Here is a 21,743-nt window from a genome sequence, read left to right on the forward strand (position 1 = left end):
TCTTGTTACTGAGTCGCACAACCAACCACCCCAAGCGACCGAGTAAAGAAGAGAGATGGGCTGGAATACTCCATTCCCACTCCAGCCACGGATTACAGATGGGACCAGGCTAGACAAGCTCAAGTCGCGGCTTGCTTCACATACCACTTCTTAAACCTTGCCTTCATCCTCGCCTCTGGCTCCCAAGTCTGCTCCTCAACACCATCACAGTCCCAAAGGACTCTCATCAAAGGAATCTTCTTCTTTCGAGGTTCCTTGATCCTCCTCTCGTGAACCCTCACTGGTCTCGTCTCCAAAGTCAGGTTAGGCTGAAGATCTTCAGGAATCTTAGCCAACACCAGCTCCCCCTCACGGAGACACTTCCGCAACATAGACACATGGAAAAGCTTATGGAACGCACGCATAACCTCAGGCAACTCCAGTCTATATGCTACCTGTCCCACCCGCTCAATCACTCTGAACGGACCTATATACCTCGGACTTAACTTAGTCTCAGTCAATGACCTGTTCGGACCCCGCAACATGGCCATCTTGAGGTACACTCTGTCTCCTACCTGAAACTCAAGATCTCTCCTCCTCCTATCAGCATAACTCCTCTGCCTATCCTAAGCCTCCTTCATGTTCAGCTTGAGAACCCGAATCTTCTCTGAGGTCTCCTGAACAAAATCTGTCCCGAACATGCTCCTCTCCCCCACCTGAGTCCAACATAACGGTGTATGACACGGCCTCCCATACAAAGCCTCATAAGGAGCCATCCCAATACTCGCCTGATAATTGTTGTTGTAAGCAAACTCTACCAGGTTCATGTGATCTGCTCAATGGCCACCCCAATCCAACACACACATCCTCAGCAAATCCTCCAGCGTTTGGATCGTCCTCTCAGACTGTCCATCTGTCTGGGGATGATAAGATGTACTCATATGCACCTTAGTGCCCATCTCTGCCTGGAATGCCTTCCAGAACACCGAAGTGAACTTAGAATGCCTGTCAGACACAATGCTCGCTGGCACCCCATGCAATCTGACTATCTCCCTCACATACTTCTTAGCCAAGACCGCTGCTCCATCAGTCTTCTTAATGGCCAGAAAATGTGCTGACTTAGTCAACCGGTCCACAATGACCCAAATAGCATCAAAGGTCCGTGACACTGGCAATCCTACCACAAAATCCATGGTGATCATATCCCACTTCCACTCAGGAATGGGTAAACTCTTCAGTAAACCGCCAGGAACCTGATACTTAGCCTTCACTAGCTCACACACATCGCACCTCGAGACCCAACTGGCTACATCCTTCTTCATACCGACCCAGTGATAGTACCTCTTGAGATCACAGTACATCTTAGTTGCTCCTAGATAAATAGAAAACCTGCTCGCATGAGCCTCTCTCAGGATGTCCTGTCTCAACTCCTCATCCTTGGGCACACAAACCCGACCATGCACAAAGATAGTACCATTATCTGAGACCTGATACTCTGAATCCACATCCTTTGAGGCATTCACCAGCCCCAAATCCTGCTCCTGAGCCAACCGCACCCTACTCAGAAGATCTGCTCTATCAACATCTTCCAAACCCAACGGTTCCTGTGAAACATCACACAAGCTCAAAGCACTGATCTCTCCTACCAGAGACTCCATCTCCTGCTCCTGAGCCAAAGTTACCATCTTCCGACTCAGAGCATCCGCTACCGTGTTTTAGCCTTATCAGGGTGATAGGCTATCTCCAAATCATAATCTGCCACCAGCTCCATCCACCGCCTCTGCCTCAAGTTCAGCTCGGGCTGAGTGAATATGTACTTCAGGCTCTTATGATCTGTAAACACCTGTACCTTTGCACCATAAAGATAAGATCTCCAAATCTTCAGGACAAAAACTACAGCAGCCATCTCCAAATCATGAGTAGGATAGTTGCCCTCATGCTTCCGCAACTGCCGTGAAGCATAGGCAATCACCTTCCCATGCTGCATCAGCACACACCCCAAACCAACTCTAGATGCATCTGTATAAACCACATAGGGTTCTCCCTGCTCAGGCAAAGCCAACACTAGCGTAGTAGTCAACATCTCCTTAAGGCTTTCAAAGCCCTCCTCACACTCCTGTGACCACACAAAAGGAACGTCCTTCCCTGTCAACTTAGTCATAGGGCGTGCCCTACTCGCAAAACCCTACACAAACCCTCTGTAGTAACCTGCCAAACCAAGGAAACTCTTGATTTACGTGGCATTCTGCGGTCTAGGCCAATCCTTAATAGCCTGAATCTTCTCTGGATCTATAGAAACTCCCTCTGCAGAAACAATGTGAGCCAGAAAACCAATCTCACGCTGCCAAAAACTGCACTTGCTCAACTTGGCAAACAAGTTCTGCTCCCGCAGCTTCTCCAGAACTGCCCTCTAATGCACTGTATGCTCCTCAGGACTCTTAGAATATACCAGGATATCGTCGATGAAAATGATGACAAATACGTCCAGAAACTCCTGAAACACGCTGTTCATCAATCTTATAAACGCTGCTGGCACGTTAGTCAACCCGAACGACATCGCCACAAACTCATAAACTCATACCTCGTCCTTCTTCTTGACGAACACCGTCGCTCCCCACAGTGAAGTAAAAAGACAAAAGAGTCCCCTGCTCAACAAATCCCCTAGCTGCGTCTTCAGCTCTACTAAACAAATAATCCAGTAAGCCGACATCAACTCACCGCCACCTGAATATCAACCTTCTTGTTCGTCCAAGAATCTCTTGTAACTTGCCTCTTAAGGAAACTTCCACAAGATAGCTTATTCCAGAAATAGCTTTCCGCTTGGCAATTCTCCATAACAAATCATCAATACAAGCGTAATAAAACAAACTAGTACCATGCGTTCGCATATTCTGATTCACCGCTTCAAATGCTTTGCAGGCTGCTAACTCAAACCACTTGACTTATTTTCCCCACCAAGCTTACCAAAACCTTGAACCTTGCAATCCCTGTCCATCTCCAATGAATTTCATCCACCATCGTCGCAACGATTAGTTTATCCTGCCATGAAGGATTCTCGTAAAATCTTATGTACTTGGCAACCATGCCCTTGCCGGCTCATAACTGCTGCATCTCTCCTTCCCGTGACTTCAGCACCACCGGCCACCCAATCCTGGCACATCAGCCACACATTCATGACTGTACCGGTCACAAAAACCCTGGCCCACCGGCCAACACAACTAAAATCCAAGATTAAACCACCATTGATTCTCGAGGTCTACATCCCGTCATTATGTTTATACTCACGTCCTAGGCATTGCTTGCTCCCAACTCCTCCACCCTTAGGTTGCAACCTTAGAGCCATACCGATCTCACTCTCAGACCAGCGTCTTCGAGTTATACCGTCTCACTCTTGGACCACAATCCTCAAGATCTCAGTATCAAGGGAACTACTCATCCCCTCAGGGGAACATCATCCCCTCTGCCACTCTCGGAGCCCTCAGCCCCTCGAGCTATCGGTATTCAGGGAAAACATCTTCCCCTCAGGAGCAACAATCCTTAACGACTATAAACATCTCTCGACCAACAGTACCTCCTGTGGTCCGAGTATAACTTGCAATGTTACACCTGCCCACTCAACTCCTAATATCCAACTGGATTAACCACCAAAGAGAGAAATATCTGCTCCAACTACATATGTCCACCTATCCGCCTCTCTAGGCTCGATACCACTCGAAAAAGAATCTCTCATCCACAACTGCTCCATCCTCCTAACCTAAGAAGGAAATTCATCAACATCCGCAGCCCTCGGCTGCACCCCGCCACATGCGGTACAACTGGAGCCCGCACTGGTACCCCTCTCGGTAACCGCTCCAACAACACACCAACAGATCCGCCAAGCGATCATCTCGACCCTGGGCTCCACCTGCTGCAACCCCATACCTGGGTTCCCAGCACCCCCAGCATTCTCACCGGCTAACCCTCTCTGGTCTCTCCTGACACGCTTGCGACCCTATGACGTACCACCTCGTGGAACTCTGGACCACACACTCACTGGCCTCGGGACCCGCCCGACCATGACCACGACAACGTCCCCGTCCATGACCACGACAACGTCCCCGTCCATGACCAACAACTCAAACACCTTTAACCACTGCACTCCCAAGAACAGAGGCTAACAAGCAATCTTAGCATAACACAAAAACACAAAAACACAAACTCACCGTGGAATCACACTGTAGGCTCGAAGAGGATGTTCTAGGACTCCATGCCATACACAATTGACTAACTCACATAATCAATCAAAGCATGCAAATCCCAAACATCACAATAGAAACCTAGTGAACCAAAACCAAGAACCGTAAGGGCTCTGATACCAAAATAAAAGGACCGACCTTTTTTAAAAAAAATAATAAATAATAAATATAATATAGTAAATAAGCTACAACTAGTGGTCCCATATCCACTAGCCACCTAACCACAATCACAATCATCAGCGGAATAACCAATCTCAATATCCAATAAATATCTAATAATGAAATAACATAAAACATAGAACCAGCAACCTAGCAATGTTCTAATGACCCAAGTCTAAAAAAAAAAATATATATATAATATAGTAAATAAGCTACAACTAGTGGTCCCATACCCACTAGCCACCTAACCACAATCACAATCATCAGCGGAATAACCAATCTCAATATCCAATAAATATCTAATAATCAAATAACAGAAAACATAGAACCAGCAACCTAGCAATGTTCTAATGACCCAACTCTAGCAACCTAGCAATGCCAGACAACATCAAACCGAGTCCCTAGAACATCCTCCTCTTCATTGCCTTGATTCCACGATCACACTTTGCCTTTACCTGCACCACAAACACAAATTGAGATGCATGAGTATTTGATAAACACTCAGTGAGGCAATCCTCCCATCTACTGGGCTAGACACACAAGCAATAAGATCTCCACATGCCACAATCAACAATCAATAAATAAACCAGGCAATATATAACGCATGCAACATCCGTCGTAGCTGAAAGAAGGGTGTCGACCGACACCCGACGGTGTCGATCGACACTGACAATCTGGTGTCGACCGACACCATGCCCGACACTCCTGAAAACCCTAGTTTGTGTCGACCAACACCTCCACATGGTGTCGATCGACACTCGCCAAAGACTCGAGCTGTCCTCGCGTTGGTGTCGACTGACACCCTAACTGGTGTTGACCGACACCGATGCCCAGCATCGATTTCCTTCGATCAAAAACTCCGAATCTCGCCTCCAATCTTCTCCAATCCACTCTATGCATTCCCAGAAGCCAAAATCCAGCCATAGCAGCAACGAAATACCATAGAGAACTCAAAGAAAAAACCACATAAGCACCGAATCATAGAAAAACTAGAGATCTTAGCTTAGATAAGCCATGGTCATGCACTCACCTCTTTGCAGGAAGATTAAGACCAATAGAAACGAATCCAACCCTACTAGCAAGCTTCTAGATCCTTCCTAGCTCCAAAACTCTCAAGAACAGCCAGGAATCTCACCAATCTCTCTCAAAATCTCAGGAACAATGTTTTTCTCTCCTTTCTCTCAAAAACAACAAAACGGTGACAAAATAAACTTCCAAAACCCTTCTTGTGTCGAAACCCGCTTAAATAACCCAGTTCAATGGTTTCCTAAAACCACACCAAACCAAATCGATTAAAAAATCAATCTGGTCGAACCATAATTTAGTGTTGTCGACCGACACCCCCTTGGTGTCAATCGACACCCATCCCCAAAAACCAATTTTTGGTTCGCGGATGTTACAACAACGAAGAGAACTTCTAAATTCTTGGGCTGGATGGAATGCAACAAGATTTAACCCCAAGCCAAAAAGCTCACATATGCTGAATTTCTATCTCTGTTTGTTTGGAATAGGAAAGAAAAACTTTAGAAGCCAAGGTCAGAGAAAGTAAAAGTTTTGCAATAGGCAGGATTACATACGTACCGCCTTTTGTAGGACAAGCCTATTACTTGCGAGTTTTGCTTAATAAAATTCCAGGACCGACAAGCTTTGACTATTTAAAAACAGTCAACGGTGTTCTTCATAAGAATTTTCAAGAAGCGTGCTATTCATTGGGATTACTAGATGAAAATAAGGAACACATTGCGGCTATAAATGAAGTAGGTGAATGGTGTTTTGGGGAGTTTTTAAGGAAGTTATTTGCGATTCTATTGCATACAACGAGTTTAACTGTTCCTCTTGAAGTTTGGAATAAAACAAAGGACATCTTGTGTGAGGATATTTTGTTTAAAGAAAGGAAACGCATGAACAATCCAGGTACATCAAATTGTTATTTTGTTAATTGAATGTAATTTTTATTTCACAAAAGAAAATTATAAATAAGTGTTTAACTTTACTGTTATAGGTCTAATGTTGACACGGGCTCAGATAGAAAATATATGTTTAACTGAAATAGAACTGATGTTGCGATCGAATGGGACGTCTCTTACAGCCTTCAAGAAAATGCCTAAACCATATAACAGTATGATGAACACAGGTGTAAATAGGCTTATCACAGATGAGAGAATATATAAGCCTCATAAACAACATTAATTGTATGATGAGTTGTTACCTATGCTAACTGAGGAACAAAGACGTGTTTATGCTTTTGGTGGTATTGGGAAAACTTTCTTGTGGACTAATCTTGGTGCTGATATAAGGTCTAAAGGTAATATTGTTCTGAATGTTGCTTCAAGTGGTATAGTTGTTTTGCTTTTGGAAGGTGGTAGAACGGCTCATTCAAGATTTGGTATTCCAATCAATCTTAATGAATATTCTGTGTGTACGATTGATGCCGAATCTGATCTTGCTGACTTAATTAGAGAAGCAAAGCTCATAATATGGGACGAGGCTCTAATGATGAACAAGCTTTGTTACGAAACTTTGGATAGGAGTTTGCGAGATATCATGAGGTGTGACCAGATTTTTGGAGGTAAAGTTGTTGTGTTAAGAGGTGATTTTGGACCGATTCTACCAAAGCAAACTCCAAACTGAAAGAGTTGATAAGATTATTGAAGCTGCTGAAAAAGGACATGGAGATCTTTCACAACACGGAAAGAGGATATATATTCCGTCATCGTTTACAGGTGGAAAGAGATATATGATGCAACATTATCTAGACGCCATGGCTACTTGCAAATATTATGGATTTCCTGATCTTTTCATAACTTTTACATGCAACCTTAAGTGGCATGAAATAGATCGGTATCTAGAAAGGCATCGTCTTAGTAAAGAAGATAGACCTGATATATGCAGCCGAGTTTTTAAGATGAAACTTGATAGATTATTGGACCAAGTTACAAAGGACAAAACTTTTGGTATCGTAAATTCTAGTATGTTTCATAATATTTATTATTATTTATATTAGTATTCTGAAAAATGTCAATATATTAATGTTTATTTGTTTTAATATTTTTCAGCCATGTATACAATAGAATTTCAGAAGAGGGGTCTGCCCCATGCGCACATGATTCTATTTTTACATCTAGACAATAAGATGCGTACAACAGACAATATTGATAAATTCATAAGCGCTGAAATTCCTGATAAAGAGGTGGATAAATATCTATAGGAAGTTGTTTCTGATGTGATGATCCATGGTCCTTGTGGTCCTATGAACAGAGATAGTGTCTGCATGAATAATGGAAAATGCACTAAATTTTTCCCAAAGCCATACATGGATAATACAATTGTCGACGATTCTAGTTATCCAATATATAGACGACAAATCGATGGGAGAGTTGTGGAAAAAGGGGTTTTCAATACGATAATAGTTACGTTATTCCCTATGATCGAGATTTGTCTCTCCGTTTTCGTGCTCATATTAATGTTTAGTGGTGCAATCAGACACGTTCAGTCAATTATTTGTTCAAGTACACCACTAAAGGTCCGGATTATGTTAGAGCCACAGTAGGAAAAGAAGATCAACAAAATGAAATTAAAAAGTTTTTCAATTGCAGGTAACCGTTTATACAAATTGTCAAACATTCTCATATTTTTTATTTAAAAAAAAACTAATTCAAACTTTTTTTTTAGATATGTATCTGCATGGAAGGCTTCTTGGCGAATATTTGCTTTCCCGATTTGTTATCGTACTACACCCGTAGAAAAACTCCTACTTCATCTTCCAGGACAAAAATTGGCTGTTTACAACGAGGATGATCCAATAGAAGATGTTATCCACCGTTCAACGAATAGAACTTCTAAATTTTTGGGCTGGATGGAATGCAACAAGATTTATCCCCAAGCCAGAAAACTCACATATGCTGAATTTCCATCTAAGTTTATGTGGAATAGGAAAGAAAAACTTTGGAAGCCAAGGTCAGAGAAACGGAAAAGTTTTGCAATAGGCAGGATTACATATGTACCGCCTTATGTAGGACAAGCCTATTACTTGCAAATTTTGCTTAGTAAAATTCTAGGACCAAGAAGCTTTGAATATTTAAAAACAGTCAACGGTGTTCTTTATAAGGATTTTCAAGAAGCTTGCTATGCATTGGGATTACTCGATGACGATAAGGAATACATTGTGGCTATAAATGAAGCAGGTGAATGGTGTTTTGGGAAATTTTTAAGGAAGTTATTTGCGATCCTACTACATACAAAGAGTTTAACTGTTCCTCTTGAAGTTTGGAATAAAACAAAGGACATATTGTGCGAGGATATTTTGTTTAAAGAAAGGAGACGCAAGAGCGATCCAGGTACATCAAAATGTTATTTTGTTAATTGAATAAATTTCATTTTTTCGCAAAACAAGATTATAAATAAGTGTTTAACTTTACTGTGGTAGGTCTAATGTTGACACGGGCTCAGATAGAAAATGTATGTTTAACTAAAATAGAACTGATGTTGCAATCGAATGAGACGTCTCTTACAGCCTTCGAGAAAATGCCTAAACCAGATGATAGTATGATGAACACATGTGTAAATAGGCTTATCGCATATGAGAGAATATATAAGCCTCATAAACAACATGAATTGTAGGATAAGTTGTTACCTATGCTAACTGGTGAGCAGACACGTGTTTATGAAGAAATCATTCACTCTGTGAATCACGATAAATGTGGTATGTTTTTTGTCCATGGTTTTGGTGGTACTGGGAAAACATTCTTGTGGACTATTCTTGGTGCTGATATAAGGTCTAAAGGTAATATTGTTCTGAATGTTGCTTCAAGTGGTATAGTTGCTTTGCTTTTGGAAGGTGGTAGAACGGCTCATTCAAGATTTGGTATTCCAATCAATCTTAATGAATATTTTGTGTGTACGATCGATGCTGAATCTGATCTTCCTGATTTAATTAGAGAAGCAAAGCTCATAATATGGGACGAGGCTCCAATGATGAACAAGCTTTGTTACGAAACTTTGGATAGGAGTTTGCGAGATATCATGAGGTGTGACCAGATTTTTGGAGGTAAAGTTGTTGTGTTATGAGGTGATTTTAGACAGATACTACCTGTTATTACGGAAAGAGGAAGAGTAGCGATTGTTTTAGCATCTATCAACTCATCTGTTCTTTGGAATAGTTGTAAAGTTCTTAAACTTACCGAAAATTTGAGACTTCGCAAGGCACGTAATAGTATGGATGCGGGTGCTCGCTACTTTTTCAAAGTGGCTTCTTGATATCGGGATGACAAAATCAACGACTCGGATAGTGGAGATGTAGAGATAGAAATTCAGAATGATTTATTAATTAATACAAGTGAAAATCCTATTGAAGCAATAGTTAAAGAAATCTACGGTGAACATTTTGCAAGCAGGACTGATCCAAATTTCTTTAGTCAAAGAGCTATTCTAAGTCCAAAAATTGATGATGTTGATAAGATAAATCAATTTATGCTTACCAAGCTCCCAAGTATGCAAATAAAATAGGATACGGAATATGGATATTGAAGTAGAAGTTTTTTTTTTTAAATACTAATATTAAAAACATATCCAAAAATCCATTATTTTCTTATTTACAGATGAGAAAAGACAATATCTTAGCTCTGATAGTATTAAAACGTCGGATACAAGTGGACATGATAATATGATATACACTCAAGAATTCCTAAACAGTATACAAGTTTCTGGATTGCCAAGCCATGTTTTGACGTTGAGAATAGGAGCACCTGTCATGTTGCTAAGGAATATATATCCTATGGGAGGTTAGTGTAACGGTACGAGGCTAATTATTACTCAGATGGCCAATCATGTAATCGAAGCAAGAATCGTGACAGGAAAAAACGTTGGTGATAGAGTACTTATCCCTAGGATGTATGTTAGTCCACATGATGCAAAGTTTCCCTTTTGTATGAGGCGACGACAGTTTCCTGTTACCGTGGCGTTTGCAATTACTATAAACAAGAGTCAAGGTCAGACGCTAGCACATGTTGGATTGTTTATACCGAAATCGGTTTTCACACATGGACAGCTTTATCTTGCCTTCTCTCGAGTTACATCCGAAAAAAGATTGAAGATGTTAATTACAGATAAAGATGGAAAATACCAGAATAAAACACTTAATGTTGTTTTCAAAGAAGTATTTGAGACTGTTTAATTATGGTTTGTAATTGGATAATTGTTTTGGATATTTAGATTTGAACTTTATTTTCTATCTTTAAATAAAGAAAATTTTAAGATCTTTAAAATTCAATATTTGCCATAATTCTCATTATATTTTGCTGTAACATATCTCAAATGATATGATTTCTATGTAATTAGGATATAGATTTTCATATTGAATAAAACCATTTTTGTTATTAGTATCAACAATGTTGTTTGAAAATATATCATTGAAACGACCGACCCTTTTTTTTAATAATAAATAATAAATAATAATATATATAAATAAACTACAACTAGTGGTCCCATACCCACTAGCCACCTAACCACAATCCCAATCAACAGCGGAATAACAATACCAATAACAATATCCAATAATATCCAATAACATTCCAATATCATAGCATAAGCAATATCCAAATACCAAACAACAAGAAACATGAAACCGGCAACCTAGCAATGTTTCTAATGACTCAACTCTAGCAACCTAGCAATGCCAGACAACATCCAATCGAGTCCCTAGAACATCCTCCTCTTCATTGCCTTGATTTCACGATCACACTTTGCCTTTACCTGCACACCACAAACAACAATTGAGATGCGTAAGTATTATCACAAATACTTAGTGAGGCAATCATCCCATCTATTGGGCTATACACACAAGCAACAATGTTTCCAAAGTTCCAAAACAAGCAGCAAACAAACACACAAACCAGGAAATCAAACATCGTCTCGCTGGAAAGGTGGTGTCGACCGACACCAGCCTAGTGTCGATCAACACTGGCTCAATGGTGTCGATCACTACCCCACAGTGTCGATCGATGCCTGACTTGCTGGTGTCAACCGACACCAAGTGGTGTCGATCGACACTCCCTCTGCAACTGCGATCCGCGCGAAGTCGAGAGTCGAATCTCGCTACCAATCTCCTCCAAATCGTCCAATACTCAAAACCCAAGCCTTATACCTCCGTAGGAACCTGTATCAACCAATCCCAGCAAGAAAAACACACAAACAAGCAACAACAAGCAAGAACAAGGGAATCAAAGGCTTAGATTAGCCATGGTCATGCACTCACCTCTTTGAAGGAAGATTTAGACCAAAAGAAACGAATCCAACACTCCCAGCAACCTTCCAACACGTTCCTAGCCTTGGATCTTCAATCCCACAGCAAGATCTCACCAAAAACACCTTGAAATCTCACAAACTCTCTCAAGAACCTTAGGAACTGTTTTTCTCCTTTCTTTTTCTCTCAAACGGCGCAAGACAACCAAAAACACGACCCTATGTCGTTTTCTTTCTTTTAAACCTCGGTCCAATGGTTTCTTTAAACCAAACCGAACCAAATCGGTCAAAAATCCAATCTGGTCGAACCGGAAATAAACACCTTGGTGCCCATCGACACCCATCCCCAAAAACCAAATTTTGGTTCGCGGATGTTACAATCATAAAGTCTATATATTAACTATCAATTCTCAAACACATTAAAATTTTAATTTTGCATCATATCTATTAACTACAAACTTTATCTTTGATCTGTTATTATATTTATAATGATAATATATAATACTCAAAAAAAAGGGAGACACTAAAACGTTTAAGACGCAACGTTTAATCGTGACTGTTTGTATTCTTACAAATCTGGAATCCCCTTTTCGTCTTCGATAACAGAGAAGAAACAGGAAAAAACCTAATTTGATAAAATCATGAGAATCGATTACATTTCTGATCTTCATCAGAGAAGAACGAATTCGTGTATCCACGCCAAGGTCTTAAATTCTTGGCATGTCAGCGAATTCTTCACAATACGTATTCTTCTTCTTGTGGACAAAAAGGTTAGAGAAGCTAATTGAATGACAATTCTACTTATATTTATTATTTTAATAGTAATTATATATTAGATTACTTACACAATGATTATCAAACTATGAAGGGTGACACAATTGAGGTGGCCTTTGTGCCAACTACACTTAAAAAGCTCCCAAAGTATATTGATGAGGGTGAATGGTATGATATTAGGACTTTCAAAATCATCAATCCAACCCTCAGGGAGAGGAGTACTCATCATCCTTTTCAGATCAAGTTTACGGATGATTCAACCATGACTCTGCTCGAATCAATAAATTCGAAAAATTACGTTCGATTCGAAGATTTGGATGATATATATCGTTCAAGAGTCCATTATCTCATCTCTTTTGGTACATTTTTTTAAAATAGTTTTAAATAATTTCAATTATACCCCGTGAATATAGATAATTGCTATCTTTGTGTTGGTAAATCTTGAGAATATTTAGGAATTTTGGAACTTTGTTTATTGGTCCCTCCCATAGAAAAGTACAAATAGAACTTTTTATCAAAATAGTTATATGTGGATGATAGATTTGGAAAAATTCATTCATCACATTGGAAAAAAAAATAATGACTTTTTGCCACAATAGATATTTGCGGATGTGTAGTAGCTGTGAAGGACAACAGAGATCATTCTAATGAAGTTGTTTTCACGCTATTAAATGGCAGGTAAAACACATTTATTCCACCTATCACCTTACTAAGATTTTGAAAGGACCGACCTTTTTTTTTAATAATAAATAATAATTATAATATAGTAAATAAACTACAACTAGTGGTCCCATATCCACTAGCCACCTAACCACAATCACAACCAACATCGGAATAACCATACCAATATCCAGTAATAAATACAATAATAACCAATATTATAGCATAAGCAATATTCCAATACCAAACAACAAGAAACATGAAACCAGCAACCTAGCAATGTTTCTAGTGACTCAACTCTAGCAACCTAGTAATGCCAGACAACATCCAATCGAGTCCCTAGAACATCCTCCTCTTCATTGCCTTGATTCCACGATCACACTTTGCCTTTACCTGCATCACAAACACAAATTGAGATGCATGAGTATTTGATAAACACTCAGTGAGGCAATCCTCTCATCTACTGGGCTATACACACAAGCAACAGTGATTCCAATGTTCCAAACAAACAACAAACAAAACATACAAACCAGGAAATCAAATATCGTCTCGCTGGAAGGGAGGTGTCGACCGACACCAGCCAAGTGTCGATCTACACTGGCTCTTGGTGTCGACCGACACTACCCAACAGTGTCGATCGATGCTCAATTTGCTGGTGTCGACGGACACCAAGTGGTGTCGACCGACACCAAGTGGTGTCGATCGACACTCCCTCTGCAATCGCGATTCGCTCGAAGCCGAGAGTCGAATCTCGCTCCCAAACTCCCCCAAATCGTCCAATACTCGAAACCCAAGCCTTATACATCCGTAGGAACCTGTAGCAATCAATCCCAGCAAGAAAAACACACAAACAAGCAACAAACAAGCAAGAACAAGGAATCAAAGGCTTAGATTAGCCATGGTCATGCACTCACCTCTCTGCAGGAAGATTCTGACCAACAGCAACGAATCCAACCTTCCTAGCATGGTTCTAGATCCTTCCTAGCTTCCAATCTCTCAAGAACAACCAAGAGTCTTACCAAAAAATCACCAAAAACCTCAAGAATACACTTTTTCCTCTTTTTGTCTCAAAAGCGTTAAACGGCGACATGATAACTTCCCAAAACCCTTCTGGTCGACAAAACACTTAAATATCTCGGATTAGTAGTTTTCCCTAAACCAAACCGGTCCAAATCGATAATAAAATCGAACTGGTCGAACAAGAAAAACAATAGTGTCGACCGACACCCCCTTGGTGTCGATCGACACCCTCGCCCAAAACGCACAATTCGGTTTGCGGGTGTTACAATTCTCCCCCACCAATCTAGATTCGTCCTCGAATCTCGAACGACCATCAGCCAAGGACTCCCGTGCAACCATCTCCACGGCCCACACTCCTCCGACCGATCAATAGAAGGTCACCTCTAGGCGATAGACTCACGCTCCAGGCGTCATTTGCTCTTGACTTTTGGACTTTCCTTTACTCATAGGCCTAAACCTTGAGTTTTTATTGGCTCCTCATCAGACCTAAGTCTGCATGCCATAATGTTGGCTCTTCATCGGGCCTAAGCCCGCATGCCATAATATACATAAGGAAAATCTAAACTCGTCTCTCGGGTTGCCACCCTACAGCGCGCCCCCGGATCGTCATCCGAAGTCGATATACCAACCATACTCCCAAGCCACAAAATCTCTGAGTATGGCAGTACTAGGAGAACCTAAGTCCTCCATGAGCCGCGAGCAAACAATTCTAAATACCTCTGAGTCCTATCCCTATCCAGGTTTACTTCCCGTGGCTCGCGTAAAACATCTCAATGTTCTACCAACCACATATCCCCTCACTGGAATACCTCATGACCACACAAGGATCATATACATGCCACAAGGACCGCCACAAAGGCCAAACAAATGTCCTAAACAGGACCGCCACCAAGACCAAACAAATGTCCTAAACAGGACCGCCACCAAGGCCAAACAAATATCCTAAACAGGACCGCCACCAAGGCCAAAAAAATGTCCTAAACAGGACAACCACCAAGACCACTCGTCCCGAAGGACCATCACAAAAACCATCTGTCCCAAAGGACCGCCTAAACAGGCACTCTGGCTAAACAGCCCGCCACAAAGGCCACACAATTGGCTAAACAGCCCGCCACAAAGGCCACACAATGGCTAAACAGCCAGCCACAAAGGCCACACACGGCTAAACAGCCCACCACAAAGGCCACACAATGTCTAAAAAGACCGCCACACACGGGCACACTGACTCGAAAGTCCGCAACTAAGGCCACACAAGCCTCTCCAAGGCTCTCCACCGCTAAAATGGACAAATTCTAACTCCCGTAAAACTTTCCATATTTAGCACTTTCCATTTTTGGAAACTTTCTACTTTTCGAAACTTCTATTTCAGGAAACTTTCCTCTAAAAAACTGCCTCACGGAAACTTTGTACCCCGAGCACCACCTCATCTTGTTACTGAGTCGCACAACCAACCATCCCAAGCGACCAAGTAAACAAGATAGATGGGCTGGAATACTCCGTTCCCGCTCCAGCCATGGATTACAGATGGGACCAGGCTAAACAAGTTCAAGTTGCGGCTTGCTTCTCATACCACTTCTTAAACCTTGCCTTCATTCTCGCCTCAGGCTCCCAAGTCTGCTCCTCAACACCATCACAATCCCAAAGGACTCTCATAAAAGGAATCTTCTTCTTCCGAAGTTCCTTGATCCACCTACCGAGAATCCTCATTGGTCTCGCCTCCAAAGTCATGTTAGGCTGAAGATCTTCAGTAATCTTAGCCAACACCTGCTCCCCCACACGGAGACACTTCCGCAACATAGACACATGGAAAACCTTATGGAACGCACGCATAACCTCAGGCAACTCCAGCCTATATACTACCGGTCCCACCGCTCAATCACTCTGAATGGACCCATATACCTTGGACTTAACATGGCCATCTTGAGGTACACTCTGTCTCCTACCTGAAACTCAAGATCTCTCCTCCTCCCATCAGCATAGCTCCTCTGCCTATCCTGAGCCTCCTTCATGTTCAGCTTGAGAACCCGAATCTTCTCTGAGGTCTCCTGAACAAAATCTGCCCCGAACATGCTCCTCTCTCCCACCTGAGTCCAGCATAACGGTGTATGACACGACCTCCCATACAAAGCCACATAAGGAGCCATCCCAATACTCGCCTGATAACTTGTTTTGTAAGCAAACTCTATCAGGTTCAGGTGATCTGCCCAATGGCCACCCCAATCCAACACACACATCCTCAGCAAATCCTCCAGCTTCTGGATCGTCCTCTCAGATTGTCCATCTGTCTAGGGATAATAAGCTGTACTCATATGCATCTTAGTGCCCATCTTTGCCTGAAATGCCTTCCAGAACACCGAAGTGAACTTAGAATCTCTATCAGACACAATGCTCGCTGGCACCCCATGCAATCTGACTATCTCCCTCACATACTTCTTAGCCAAGACCGCTGCTCCATCAGTCTTCTTAATGGCCAGAAAATGTGCTGACTTAGTTAACCGGTCCACAATGACCCAAATAGCATCAAAGGTCCGTGACACTGGCAATCCTACCACAAAATCCATGGTGATCATATCCCACTTCCACTCAGGAATGGGTAAACTCTTCAGTAAACCGCCAGGAATCTGATGCTCAGCCTTCACTAGCTGACACACATCGCACCTCGAGACCCAACTAACTACATCCTTCTTCATCCCGACCCAGTAATAGTACCTCTTGAGATCACGGTACATCTTAGTCGCTCCTGGATGAATAGAAAACCTGCTCACATGAGCCTCTCTCAGGATCTCCTGTCTCAACTCCTCATCCTTGGGCACACAAACCCGACCGTGCACCAAGATAGTCTCATTATCTGAGACCTGATACTCTGAATCCACATCCTTTGAGGCATTCACCAGCCCCAAATCTTTCTCCTGAGCCAACCGCACCCTACTCAGAAGATCTGCTCTATCAACTGCTTCCAAACCCAATGGTTCCTGTGAAACAGCACACAAGCTCAAAGCACTGATCTCTCCTACCAGAGACTCCATCTCCTGCTCCTGAGCCGAAGCTACCCTCTTCCGACTCAGAGCATCTACAACCGTGTTAGCCTTACCAGGGTGATAGGCTATCTCCAAATCAAAATCCGCCACAAGCTCCATCCACCGCCTCTGTCTCAAATTCAGCTGAGGCTGAGTGAATATATACTTCAGGCTCTTATGATCTGTAAACACATGTACCTTTGCACCATAAAGATAAAATCTCCAAATCTTCAGGGCAAAAACTACAGCAGCCATCTCCAAATCATGGGTAGGATAGTTGCCCTCATGCTTCCGCAACTGTCGCGAAGCATAGGCAATCACCTTCCCATGCTGCATCAGCACACACACCCCAAACCAACTCTAGATGCATCTGTATAAACCACATAGGGTTCTCCCTGCTCAGGCAAAGCCAACACTGGCGTAGTAGTCAACATATCCTTAAGGCTTTCAAAGTCCACCTCACACTCCTGTGACCAAACAAAAGGAACATCCTTCCATGTCAACTTAGTCATAGGGCGTGCTCTACTCGCAAAACCCTGCACAAACCTCCTATAGTAACCTGCCAAACCAAGGAAACTCCTGATCTCTGTGGCATTATGCAGTCTAGGCCAATCTGTGATAGTCTGAATCTTCTCTGGATCTACAGAAACCCCCTCTGCAGAAACAATGTGACCCAGAAAACCCATCTCACACTGCCAGAAACTACACTTGCTCAACTTTGCAAACAACTTCTTCTACCGCACCTTCTCCAGAACTGCCCTCAAATGCACTGCATGCTCCTCAGGACTCTTAGAATAAACCAGGATATCGTCGATGAAAATGATGACAGACACGTCCAGAAACTCCTGAAACATGTTGTTCATCAATTTCATAAACGTTGTTGGCGCGTTAGTCAACCCGAAAGGGATCACCACAAACTCATAATGCCCATACCTCGTCCTGAAAGCAGTCTTCCTCACATCTACCTCATCATTTACCTTAGAGAACCCGACGCCAGATCTACCTTAGAGAACCAAGTAGCACCCCTCAACTGATCCAACAACTCATCAATCCTGGAAAGAGGGTACTTGTTCTTCATAGTAACCCGGTTCAAACCCCGATAATCAATGCACAACCTGAAACTCCCATCCTTCTTCTTGACAAACAACACCGGTGCTCCCCACAGTGATACACTAGGACGGATGAATCCCTTACTCAACAAATCCTCTAGCTGCTTCTTCAGCTCTGCCATCTCTGCTGGAGCCATTCTGTAAGGAGCCTTGGATAACGGTGTCGTCCTCGATTCTAGTTCAATGGTAAAAGGATCCGACCGAGATGGTGGTAATCCCTACAAAGACTGAAACACATCCTCAAACTCCTCCACTACCGGAATCCCGCTAACCGTAGACTTCCCCACTGATTCTAGCATAGATATAGTAACCAAATAAGCCTCACGGCCCTTCTCGATCATCTTCCCAGCCTGAATGGTTGAGATCACGAGACTCCCCGAAGTTGGTCTAATACCCTGAAAAACCAAATTCCCTCCTGGACGCTCAAACTCCACTCTACCCCGATTGCAATCCAAATGCACCATATGCCGATGCAACCAATCCATCCCGAGAATAACATCATATAACTCCACTGGACTGATAAGCAAATCTGCCGGCCATGACTCCACTGCGATCTGAATATCAACTCCTCTAGCTCGTCCAATAACTCTTAGGAACTTGCCTCCCGCAACTCTGACAACTCTTGTACGCTCTCCGGAATCCCCTCTGATCCCCGTGCTCTCTGCACACTCCGGAGTAATGAAGCTGTGAGAAGCTCCAGAATTCAACATAACATAGGACTTAAACCCGCCCATCAACAAGGACCCTACACGAACCTCATGTGTTGAGAAGCTAACACTTTATCACAGGAAAACATAAAATCTTAACCTACTAAAAATTCACAAAGCTTAAGTACCAGAAGTTATACCTGTGATCGCCCTGGCACTGGTTCCACCAGTCTCTGCAGTCGTGTAAACCGTGGCGCCAGCTCAATCCGTGCCACCTGCTGACCTCCAGGCTGCACCTGCTGCAACGCTGCCACTGCTACTGGCTGCAACTTGGGACACATGGGCCTGATATGCCCTGGCTCCCTGCAATGATAGCATACACGAGCCGCTGCCGTCGGGGCATTCCTCTTGGGACAACTAGCAACCTTGTGATCCTTGCTCCCACAACTGAAGCAACTCGCACCACTCGGCCTCTGTGTAGCCTCCCACCTCCTCTTGGTTCTCTGTGCAGGCCTACCACCCCTGCTAGAACCACCCTATTGCTAAGCCCTACTAGGCTGAACTGCTGGACTAGCCGCCACTGTCTGTGCCCGGATATCCTCCTCAATCTCTGCTGCAGTCTCAACCAGCTCTGCACGCGTAGCATAACTCCGCCCTCTACAGTGAACTCTCAAATCATCACATAGAGCCCTCAAAAACCTCCTGATCTAAGCCTCCTCCGACTCCATAGCCCGACCCGTAACATAGAAGTCGACTGAACTCCAAGTCCAGCTCCCGCACTGACCGCGTCCCCTGAGATAACTGAAGGAACTGCACCTCCAACCGGTCCAATGCCTCTCTAGGAAAATACTTGCGGTTGAACTCCAAGATGAAGTCAGTCCAAATCATCTCCCGCTGCACTCTCCTAGCCGCCACTGATCTCCACCACAACTCAGCATCACCACTCAAATGGTGGACACCTATGTCCATCCAAAACTCCTCAGGACATCTCAGAGTATGGAAGTTACGTTCCACACTCGTCCTCTACGCATCCGCAACAGTAGGATCTATACCACCTGAAAACTTCTCAGTGAAAAGATCCCTCATCTCCTTGAGCATAGACTGATATCGTCCATGAACTCCTGCATCTGCAGCCACTGGCTGCCGCTCCTCCGCCACCACTGGTGGCACTACCTGAGCCTGAGCCGGTACCACTGGTGGTAACCGCTCTAACACCTGTGCTAGCATAGCCACACAGTCAACACCAGGGACTCCACCCGGGACCCTATCACCACCGGCCACTGGAGCATCAACACCGCCCCCTCCGGCCACACTCACAGAATCCCCCGGAACACCCTGCGACTTGCCAACACCCTCAGCTGTCACACTCTGGTCCTCGGTCTCACTAACTTCTGGGACTCTGCCCTTACCACGACCACGTCCGCGTCCATGACCACGTCCGCGTCCACGACCACGACCAGCAACAGCACCATCTCTAGCCATCTGCACTACCATGAACAGAAGACTAAGCAAACAATTTCTATTATAACACAGAAAACATAAACTCATCGTGGAATCACACAGTCGGCTCGAAGAAGATATTCTAGGACTCCATGCCACACACAATTGACTAACTAATATAATCAATCAAGACATGCAATCCCAAACATCACAACAGAAACCTAGTGAACCCAAACCTAGAACCGTAAGGGCTCTGATACCAAAATGAAAGGACCGACCTTTTTTTTTTAAGAATAAATAATAATTATATTATAGTAAATAAACTAAAACTAGTGGTCCCATACCCACTAGCCACCTACCTACAATCACAACCAACAGCGGAATAACCATACCAATATCCAGTAATAATCCAATAATAACCAATATTCTAGCATAAGCAATATTCCAATACCAAACAACAAGAAACATGAAACCAGCAACCTAGCAATGTTTCTAATTACTCAACTCTAGCAACCTAGCAATGCCAGACAACATCCAATCGAGTCCCTAGCACATCCTCCTCTTCATTGCCTTGATTCCACGATCACACTTTGCCTTTACCTGCACCACAAACACAAATTGAGATGCATGAGTATTTGATAAACACTCAGTGAGGCAATCCTCCCATCTACTTGGCTATACACACAAGCAACAGTGGTTCCAATGTTCTAAACAAACAACAAACAAAACATACAAACCAGGAAATCAAACATCGTCTCGCTGGAAGGGAGGTGGCGACCGACACCAGCCAAGTGTCGATCGACACTGGCTCTTGGTGTCAACCGACACTACCCCACAGTATCGATCGATGCTCAATTTGCTGGTGTTGACCGACACCAAGTGGTATCGATCGACACTCCCTCTGCAATCGCGATCTGCTCGAAGCCGAGAGTCGAATCTTGCTCCCAAACTCCCCCAAATCGTCCAATACTTGAAACCCAAGCCTTATACATCCGTAGGAACCTGAGCAACCAATCCCAACAAGAAAAACACACAAACAAGCAACAAACAAGCAAGAACAAGGAATCAAAGGCTTAGATTAGCCATGGTCATGCACTCACCTCTCTGCAGGAAGATTCTGACCAACAGTAACAAATCCAACCTTCCTAGCAAGCTTCTAGATCTTTCCTAGCTTCCAATCTCTCAAGAACAGCCAAGAGTCTCACCAAAAAATCACCAAAAAGCTCAAGAATACACTTTTTCCTCTTTTTCTCTCAAAAGCGTTAAACGGCGACAAGAGAACTTTCCAAAACCCTTCTGGTCGACAAAACACTTAAATATCTCGGTTTAGTGGTTTTCCCTAAACCAAACCGGTCCAAATCGATAATAAAATCAAACTGGTCGAACCAGAAAAACAATGGTGTCAACCGACACCCCCTTGGTGTCGATCGACACCCTCGCCCAAAACGCACAATTCGGTTTGCG

At 43.1% G+C, this 21,743-nt stretch overlaps 1 protein-coding gene across 1 annotated transcript; it reads left to right on the top strand.

Moving 5' to 3' along the window:
* The first annotated feature begins 6,584 nt into the window (after window positions 1–6,584).
* Window positions 6,585–9,629, top strand: LOC147944554 (uncharacterized). Its single transcript, XM_087512636.1, has 8 exons — window positions 6,585–6,678; window positions 6,962–7,342; window positions 7,430–7,563; window positions 7,845–7,969; window positions 8,046–8,710; window positions 8,800–8,933; window positions 9,027–9,148; window positions 9,452–9,629. Exons 1-8 carry the CDS (start codon window positions 6,585–6,587, stop codon window positions 9,627–9,629), a joined length of 1,833 nt encoding a protein of 610 aa, XP_087368762.1.
* Window positions 9,630–21,743: the final 12,114 nt, after the last annotated feature.

Source organism: Camelina sativa, chromosome 5, assembly GCF_030686135.1.
Source record: "Camelina sativa cultivar CO46 ecotype springtype chromosome 5, ASM3068613v1".
Taxonomy (NCBI): Eukaryota; Viridiplantae; Streptophyta; class Magnoliopsida; order Brassicales; family Brassicaceae; genus Camelina; species Camelina sativa.